At 37.0% G+C, this 9,748-nt stretch overlaps 1 protein-coding gene and 1 long non-coding RNA gene across 6 annotated transcripts; both read right to left on the reverse strand.

The window, feature by feature from the left end:
* Positions 1-1,820: 1,820 nt before the first annotated feature.
* Positions 1,821-3,083, reverse strand: LOC111519303. Of its 3 annotated transcripts, XR_006954339.1 has the most exons (4): positions 2,842-3,082; positions 2,418-2,794; positions 2,057-2,358; positions 1,821-1,988 (listed from the first exon to the last, which is right to left on the reverse strand). It is a non-coding gene; the product is annotated as an uncharacterized LOC111519303 (long non-coding RNA). The 3 variants fall into 3 exon arrangements; XR_002724310.2 differs by having other exon boundaries at positions 2,418-3,083; XR_006954338.1 differs by having other exon boundaries at positions 2,057-2,297; positions 2,418-3,082.
* Positions 3,084-5,050: 1,967 nt separating this feature from the next.
* On the reverse strand, positions 5,051-9,224 carry LOC6648948 (gamma-tubulin complex component 2 homolog). 3 transcript variants are annotated; one of them, XM_023179445.2, is made up of 9 exons: positions 9,031-9,224; positions 8,799-8,954; positions 7,829-8,726; positions 7,641-7,769; positions 6,836-7,580; positions 6,591-6,762; positions 6,149-6,524; positions 5,872-5,976; positions 5,051-5,682 (listed from the first exon to the last, which is right to left on the reverse strand). In XM_023179445.2, exons 1-9 carry the CDS (start codon positions 9,084-9,086, stop codon positions 5,434-5,436), a joined length of 2,886 nt encoding a protein of 961 aa, XP_023035213.1. In that variant the 5' UTR covers positions 9,087-9,224; the 3' UTR covers positions 5,051-5,433. The 3 variants fall into 3 exon arrangements, with proteins under 3 accessions (XP_023035213.1, XP_002071500.1, XP_023035214.1); XM_002071464.4 differs by having other exon boundaries at positions 6,203-6,524; positions 9,031-9,223; XM_023179446.2 differs by lacking the exon at positions 5,872-5,976 and having other exon boundaries at positions 6,203-6,524; positions 9,031-9,222.
* Positions 9,225-9,748: the final 524 nt, after the last annotated feature.

Raw genomic sequence — 9,748 nt, forward strand, 5'->3', positions numbered from 1 at the left:
GGTAACTAAACTATTTTGTATATATGTATACATACTATGTATGTATGTATGTATGTATGTATGTACATGACTTCTATAGTGTTTTGTGTTCACTTAAATGAAGCATTGTTTTGTGGACACGTGCCTGGGATTGACCCGGCTTCATCTAATTGAGAGCATATTCATTTAGCAGGGGACGATGTATGCATTTAGCTTAAATGCACAATTTATGCACTATGGAAATAATTAATTGGATATTGGTTGGTATTATCGCAGCAAGTTTCCGGGATATCGTACTGTATTTCTAAACATTTCATATACAATACGAAACCTCAGAAATTTGCTGCGGTTAGTTACCGTTAACAACTCATAAGAAAGGAGAGAATAAAAATGATCAATATACATGTGTGTGTGAGTGTGTTTGTGTGGGATCGCCATATTGTTTTGTAGATGTGTTGGAATCACGACATTCAACTGTTATGTTTACATATGTCTAACATTCTGTTATAGTATAACAGTGTGTCTTGCGTTCCTACTCAACACTCAACATTCGCAACAATGTCTCTTTATGTTTACCTCTCCCCTTCCTTCTTACACAGGATTATGTAGGATTATGGCAACACCTCGATATTGGTGAGTTCCAGCTCCAATGTTATTGGAGCCCAACATTGAACACATTGGATTAGTTCTCATCGATGGCGAAGTGTTTGTGAGCAATATCGTATATTGTGCGTGCAGTGTATTGTGATGTGACACCGTGGACGATCAACAAAATTCATATACAATTTCAATAACGTAGATATCGCATCGTTTTTTTTTACCATATTTGATAAGAGATGAGATATTCACGTTGTTGAAGTTGTGAAGGAATTAAAAAGCTGTGATAAAACAATGAAAAAAAAAGAACAGAAAACCTAAAACTACAATGAGAGAGTCATTGACTTATTTACGCTCTGATGGACTAAAGAATTATTATTATTTTTTTTTTTTTTTAACATTTGTCATCGTCCCATTTCCCATGGTTTTTTTTTCTTCTTTTTATTATTATTATTATTGTTGGTGTTGTTGGTGCATTAATGAGCTGCTTGTATGCTTTTAATTTGCATATGTCTGTAAATGCCGAATCGATAGATAGATGAGCTTTTGATTAATTAACATATACATGAACACAGACCTGCACACACACACACACACACAGGGATATGTTGGTGCCAGCATCGAAGCCTATGAAGCCAACCAGTCAACCTCTGTTGCCTATATGCCCGACATGGCCAAAAACCATAATTGATTGTCGATAATTCATGCGAGCTTAAATTGCCAATTGCATGGGAAGAGCAGGAGCAGAAGCTGGAGCAGGAGCTGGAGCAGGAGCAGGAGCAGAAGGGTGGCACTAGGTGGATTGGTGGGTGGTTGGTTGGTTGCTTCGTTTGGGGTGCACAATTTCTGTGTGGGCCTCTGCTCTGTGTGATGTTGGTTATAATGGTAAACACATATATAATATATGTACATATATGCACCAATTCAATATATGTGATACGTATTGTATGTACATATATAGCATCTGTAGATATATATAAACTTATATTTGCGGCTTCTGGTACATACAATTTGCCTGCAATTGGCATTCGAGGACATGACTCCCCCACACTCCTTACTAAATGGCACCGACCAGGATAAAAAACAAGAATTTGTACAATTTAACATTTTATATTAAATCATTTTGCAAAAAACTTATAAATTTAACATATTCGTCGACTTCATTCAATTCTTTGTTGATTTTCAAACCTGGAGAAAGAAACAAAGCACATTTATGTACCACCCCCATAAAGTATGCAATAAAATTATAGTACAACTATAAATGCTTTATTAGTAGGGAAGAACTGCACTTCATTCTATCCGATCGAAATCGATTACAAAAACCGATAACTGATTAAAAACGCTAAGCACAAATCCACCATAGGCCGAATGAGATCCGGTTCCGTTTTAAATCCGAATAGAAACATCATGGACTATAAGAATAAGGGATTCATTATGTCATGACATGGGAATTTTGTTTTTTTTAGGTATAAAAACTTACCATCCGTGTGAATATCCTTGAAGAAGTAACCGCAGCAGAACCAAAAGATCTGGATTCCATTCCCCCCCAGGTTATTATTAATTAAGAGTGTGCGCGACTTATTTCTATGTATAAATTATTTTTTTTTTTTTTTGATTTTCCTTCAAGCTTTTCATCCACGTTTCTATATTTCCGAATAAACGTGATTAACGCAAATCCAGTTAATTGGTTACCGTTAATCACATATGTAGAACAACTTTTTCTTCAATATTTTTGACCAAAAATAGAAAATAAAAAAATGGTACAGAGATCTAGTATCTGAACTGTAAAAAGGTTAAACTTATATTAATAATCAACTTTAATCACATTTGTTTGCACTTACCACAATTTCTTGTTTCTTTTCTCCAATAAATTAATGGAAAAAAATTGCAAAATTTTTTTACGAATAAAAGTTGCAAGTGTCATATAGGAAATACACAAACCATGTAAACTATAAACGATAACAATTCATTTTTTCTAGCTTGAGTATATATTCTTCTTCTTCTTTTTGTCTTTCCATATCCTTGGACGAGTAACGCAAACTCACTTAACGGGTACCGTTACTGCTCCTCTATGAAGCTATCTTCGAGTGGGACGAGTTGGATGTGTTCGGAGGGTGAGTGGTTGGTTGAGTGGGTGGGAGGGTAGTTGAGTCAGTTGGATGGGTGTGAGTTCAGTAAGTCCAGCACTTCCATCAATCTCCAATCGCCGCCCGCCTGCCTGCATACATATATATTATATATATACATTCAACTCTTTCTCATTACCGCATCGGATAACGTAAATCCTTGGAAGGATGGATGATAAAAATAATAGCTCCAGTCCATACATCTTCGCAACACAACAAATAACGTGAATTAGTTGTGTGTGTGCGAGTGTGAATCGAAAAACAAAACACAAAAACAAAAACAACGCCAAAAGTACACTGTTAGGAATTTAGAATTTAGAATCCTTTTCTTTTTTTTGTTATTTTTTGAACCGAAATTTTTGTTTTAATTTAATACACTTAAAATTTTGTTTTATTTTAGTTTGTTGTTAACCAGACAAGGTCTGGAACAAGACTGATTTTATAGAGTTCGATGAGGAGCTAGCTTGAACATTTCTGTACTGACATTTAAAGTCAAGGCCTGCCTGATGAGTGAATTTCAAATTGTTTGCCATTTGAAATTCATTTTGATTTTAGCGTTTATTTTGGCCATCAGATTGCAGATTATTTGATACTCTAGAGTAAATAAAAAATTGTATCCCTTTGTGGAATGTATACTTACTAAACATGGGTGATTAGTTAAGATATACCAAACAATGGATTATCTTTCAATGGAACAGCAATTTAACCCAAATGATTGGATCAACTTTTACTGATTTCTCTTGAAATCCAAACTAGTTGTTCACTTCTTAAGTCTCAGATGACGAAATTTGATCAATTTTAAAAGATGAAACATTGTTTTGAGCGAACTAAAATTAGGAGGGGCCAGCCAAACATTTAACTATTTTAAAATCAAATGTTAATACATTTTAAATTGAATCCTAAAAGAAAGAAGAACATAATCTTCTTGGAATAAATTTAACTAAAGCATTATTATGTTTTGAATACTAATACCCTTTAATAATGCCTTTAAATACTAATAAGTATCTCTTAATATAAATACCTTATATTATCTCGAAAGTCTAATTTGGTTTATTTGGTTATTTTATATTTACAAAAGATTGAAAATCTTGAATAAGAATTTATGTCTTTAAAATAAAAGTTCTAAAAATATAAACTAATAATACATTTCAGTTAAGTATTATTTATTCCAATAGAAAATTGAATAAACTAATTTCATAATTTTCTCTTTATTTCATTTGGCTGGATTTAATTCCACAAAAAGTCTGTCTAAAAGGTGAAGCTAGTCTGATGACGCGCAGTGTAGATACATCTGTATGTAAGTATATAAAGGAAATCTGCTTTATATTGAAGATCTCAAACTCTTTGTAAATCCAAAATCAATCCAAACGATTCCTTGTTGTTGCCCTTCCTAGATTTTTATCCACAGGAAACTTGGATCGAAATAAGAGGTAATCATAAATGATATCGACTTACCGACTTTGCAAATATAAATAGAGACAAAACCTGTCTATTCTATATGAAAATAAATAGATATATGCTTTCGAAAATAGTTTTAAAATCAAGAATCTAATTATATACTACTTAAGAACTAATATGAAAGGCCCTAATAACAAATTCATATACTTTTACATGACATTTTAATCAATTTCAGGTATATCAATCATTCAACCAACTATATAGCATACGACCGAGAGAGAAAGAGAGAGAGAGAGGGAGAGGAGGAGGACGTTTGGCACGTATTGAGATCATTGCGACACAAGGAGGTGGAAGGCCATCCGATTGTTATGTATCTATATGCATAATACCCGATAACAGTCAGAAAGGCGCTTTCACTTCATGTGCCGAATAGAGTCAACGCAGAACAAGCTAAAATTGTTATTGTGTTATACCAGAATCAAGAGCTACTAATTGGCGTCTTGTGACGGGCAGTTCCTGAAGTGTCAAATAGTAGAGTACACTGATAATTAGTATCTATTTGGCACGTCAGTAACAGCCTTTTACAATTAAATGCAAATGCGGCGAGAGCATGGCCTGCCTGCCAGACTGTGGATATGATTAACCAACCAACCAACTAACTAACTAGCTGTTGTAACTAAACTGGAACTCATTTCTCAACTGTCATATACATACAATAGCTATAACAGTGAGACTAGGGTTTCTGGATTAAATGCAATAAGTGAAACAACGTACATACATACATACATATATACATCTCGAAACATACATACATATATAATAAATATTTGGCAACACAGGCAGCATTCGACGACGCTGGCTTACGTTAAAAACAAACGATATCCGTGTCCAGTGACGTTGATTGCAGTTGTGTACAATGATTAGCGGCGATTTAAATTTAAACAAAAACATCTTGGCATCGACTTTATTACTATTATTATTATCATTATCATTATCATTTAAGTAATATTGTATGTAAATTGAACAACTAAATGACGTGTACACAATAAAATTCATATGAGGTGGGTGTGGGTGTGGGTGTTGGGATGGTGTAGTAGTAAACAAAGAAAAAAAAAATTAACGAATAAACAGAATATGATAATATCATATGTAAAAATTAAATGTCATTCTCTTTTCTTGTTTATCCTTTTTTGAGGAATGAGTTGCGTATGAATGTTATAGGTAATAATAGAAAAGTAAACAGACACGGGGATAAAAACTGATAAACTGCATGCAAATGTCTTTTTTTCTTTCTGTTCTTCTCTCTGTTATAAATGGCTTCCATTTCAAATTTTTAATCCCCATCGTTGGTTCTTTTCAATTTTGCTCCTAACACATCTTTCATGCATAATTTTTCCATTTGTTCCGAATAGAATGTGTTGAAATTAATACGATGAACGAGATTCATGAAACGATCCGATGTATTCTCTTTGGCCAAATCATTGACCTGCTTAAGGAATCCAATTAAAAGACCAGTAAATTCAAGATCAAAACGTCGAACACTTTCGCCAAATGTATCCGCTGGATCCAAAGAGCTTTCCATCTATAATAATTATAAAAATTACAATTAGATTATGATTAGAATAAGCACACACAACACACGCACACACACACACACACATCTATATATAAATCAACCAAGAAAACACAATATCGAAGAAATTAGAAAGTATATATATATATATATATATATTGTTAACTAATTAATGTTAGGATGTTATCGATTCAATACCTGGGACCGACTTGTGTCCGAGTCAATACTGTCCGATTCATCATCATCGCTGCTATCACAAACCATCGACTTGAGTTCAGCATCCTCAAAGAACGGCTGCGAACGCTATTAATTGTGTTTTTTTGTATTTTTTTGAATAGGATAATGCATTTTTTTTTTCGTTTTTGATTTGGTGTAGATAGAGGGAAGAAATTTTTGTTTTGGCATCATGGCGTAAACAAGACAAGACAAAACAAACAATAATAGTAGTAGGTATATACAAAATACATAAACTTACACGTTTACTTATAGCTAGCCACTTGATAAAATTACCAATACCATTGAAAATTACCTGTATAAATTCGCAGAACTTAAGGCACACTTTACATAACTTGAATATGGCACGATTCAGATGTGAGGATTCGGTTAGCATACAATTCTTAAGGCATGAGTCGAGAAAATCTTGATGCAACGATAGAACATTGTCCACGTTCTCAACCTTTTTCATCTTCTCAATGAATATATGCCAATTGGGTTCAATGATCTCAATCATCATATAGTATTCGATATTCTGGATGGCATTCATCATGCGTTGACGTAACGTGAATGCCGAACGATATAGCTCAGCGGCCAGCGGTGAGAATTTCTTGGCCATGGAGTTTTCTTTCCAAATTCTTAAAGAGAGAGTGTTTCAATTGGGGTTTCCTATGGGATTTCATATATCTATGCTTGCTACTCACTTGCAGAGTTGACGCTCCACGTGCTTGCAATAGAATAGCTGACGGAAAAGCATTTGATACTTGGATATGGCTATGCGATTTAGAACCAACGAAACTGGCCAATTAACCTCATAGGTAAAGGCGAAACACTCCAGGCCACTTAAATCCAAACGATCATGAGATTGCCAATATTCTGAGAGAAAAAGAAAGTAAATTTAATTAATATTTGTTTGGCATTTATCGTCCTTTTGTTTGGATGGACTTACCCTCCTTCTGATTCATTATCTTGGACATTTGTGTGACCAAATCATAGGTCAATAGCTCACAGTGCAAATCATCTTTGTAGGGATCATTGCGGGCGGAAGAAAGACGCAATGTGAGACCCAAGAGATTCTCCAATGTCATTGGCAGCACTTGATCCACATTTTTGGACAGCTCATCTTCGCAGGCGTCCATGAACTGCATGGTGAAATCACCCTGATTCAGTAACAAATAACGCTTCACTGACTGTAAATGTCCCATCAGATCGTTCTCGGTGAGAAGGACATCCAGGAGCATACGTGCCGCAAAGTAATACGCATCATTGATCACATGAACATGCTGTTCATTTGTGGGATTAAATTGCAAATCCATCGGCTGAATGGCCATTACCCGTTTGCCACATTGCCTTATCACATTTAGGTACTTGCCGGTTCTCAATATCTTATCAGCGTATTTCTCAAGGAACGAGGGTATCCTGTCATCACGTACAGTGTACCGTTTCTCCCAATAATCATCCGAATAGTGCTCGGGCAGCTCATCGTGATGCACCACCTCGTTATCCTCGACTAAAAACTCGAGATTTCGATCCAAGATTATACCCTTTTGGATCCACAACTGAAGCATACGCATATACGGCACAGCCGCCTGTTGAGTCAGATTGATAATCATTTCCTGTGAGGCCTTGTCGCCTTCCAGAGCCTTGATCCGTCCATACAGATGGGATAATACAGCAGCTCCCTGATACTTATTCTACAAAAAGAAAACCTATTAATAATGGAATAGAGAAGTTACGGGGGGAAAACTTCTTACCAATTGCATTTGTGCCAAGGTGGCCCATACCTCCTCCATAACCCAGATGGTTGGTCGCAGATAATAGACCAACTTCTGTAGGGTCAATTCCTGTTGCTGCATCTCCAATTCCGTTTGTGTGAGTAGCATCTGGAAAGAGGAGTCGAAATGAAAAATCCAACTGGCAACGCGAAGGAGGACGAACTTACATAGTAATCATGGGTTACATTCATCAACGCCGAATTGAGGGCATTGTGCACTTGACCATGATTATCATTGGCAGCCATTATCTTTTGTATGCCAGCAAAATGCGATGCCAGGGGTAAAATCTCATCAATGAGTTGTATTAGAGATTTATCCAGCTGAACGTTAATGGTGAAAGTTGTCTCATATTTAGACATATCCTCTTCGGCATCATCACTGGACAAATGGGGCACAATGAAATTGCCACGGACCCCACTCAGGCAATAGATCAATTCGGCCAATATCACCCGTTGTTGGCTCTCCAATGGCAGACCGCCGAGCTCAGGATGCTGCTGCTGCTGCAGCTGGGATCCCTTCGCGCTATCGGCCACGCAATAGTTCCACAGCTGATGGGTACGATACTCATCCGGCAGACCAGCTTCGAAATGCACCAGTTGCACATTTGCGTTGCTTTTGCTGCTTGACGATGATGATTTATTGCTACTCGGATCTAGGGATCGTTGACTATTCGGAGCTGAACCCTCGGAGACGGCATTGAGGACACGTTCCTTGATTAGACTAAGATCGACACGATCCCGTTGGACTTGGCGAGGTTCCAGCAAACCGTTCAGTTGCATTCCATTTGGCTCCGTTTTGCGCAAATTGACCGGCGTCGATGTGGGTATATCCTTGCCAGAGACACTGCCACTGCAGGTGCTGATGCCACTGCGTGTGGTGCTCATAATGCGATACGATGAATCATCGGATAGACCTCTACTGCCACTGGAGCTGGTGGTCCGACTTGTTTGACTATGTGGTGGTCGCATGTCTGGCGTAAAATAAGAATTGGCGGATTTACGTGGCTTAAGATTATCGTCACTATATTTATCTGCAAACACCAGCAGAGCGTACATGGGATCCTTCCTAGGTGGAGGGCAACAAACAAACACCATGTGAGTGAAAGATATAGAGAGAGAGATAATGTTGTCAACTCACCGTTCAATTACGCGGGTAACCTCGGCATGAATCTCACGAAAATTGGGTCGCTTATAGCTTATGTCCTTAAGCAGTCGTAGCAGATGCTTGTCCGGTAGGCGGGTCGAATCTGTTGCTCGGAAATGGTTTAAAATCGAGTCCGGCGTATGGGGAGCCCTGGCAAAAGGAGAGAAAATACAAAAATTTCTCACAGCTGCAGCTGCAAAACCACCACTTTCGCTTTCGTTCTCACTTTGTTTCGGCTATGAGTTTGCCCAACACCAGGCGTACTGGATCGGGGGAATTCATAACGGCAGCCGGTTAGGGGCGGTGGGCACACTCGGCTAATTGCAGATTTGTTTTTGTTTTCCAATCTTTCTAACAAACTAACGGTAAGAATTACAATAAAAATAACAAAAAATAGCACAGTTTGTGAGACGTTTCGGAAACTCATACGAACTCGAACATGTTTGGTGTTCTTGAACATGTTCGTCGCAATAGAGATGAGCAGAATGCACCCAAACAGTGACTCATCACGATCAATCATAACAGGCGATAGAGGGCGCCAAAAACGCTCACATTGCGCCACTGTTATGTTTTTTGAAGTAAGTATTTACAATTATTTTAACATGCAACAAGTGCCTTCCTAAATTCACTAAAAAGGTGGGTTCTTGTTTGGTTTTGCAGTTATTTGTTTATATTGAGAATAAAAACTGCAATTGCTCAATGTTTATTTGAACGTGTTTCACATAGTTGTTGTCCCACTTTTTCAATTGCGACCAACACCTGCGGCGATTCTAAGATATCTTGAAACGTGTTGTTCATCATGTTGTTATGATGATGGATTTTTGATAAGTATTGCAAAGAGGACGAATCCAAAAAGGTTTTAAAAATTTACAAGTTTGAACTTATACCTAATAAGAAAAAAATTGGCGCGTTAGAGATGAGCGCTTAACATACTTTTATTTGTT

The sequence above is a fragment of the Drosophila willistoni genome, assembly GCF_018902025.1.
Source record: "Drosophila willistoni isolate 14030-0811.24 chromosome XL unlocalized genomic scaffold, UCI_dwil_1.1 Seg141, whole genome shotgun sequence".
In the NCBI taxonomy this organism is placed as follows: domain Eukaryota; kingdom Metazoa; phylum Arthropoda; class Insecta; order Diptera; family Drosophilidae; genus Drosophila; species Drosophila willistoni.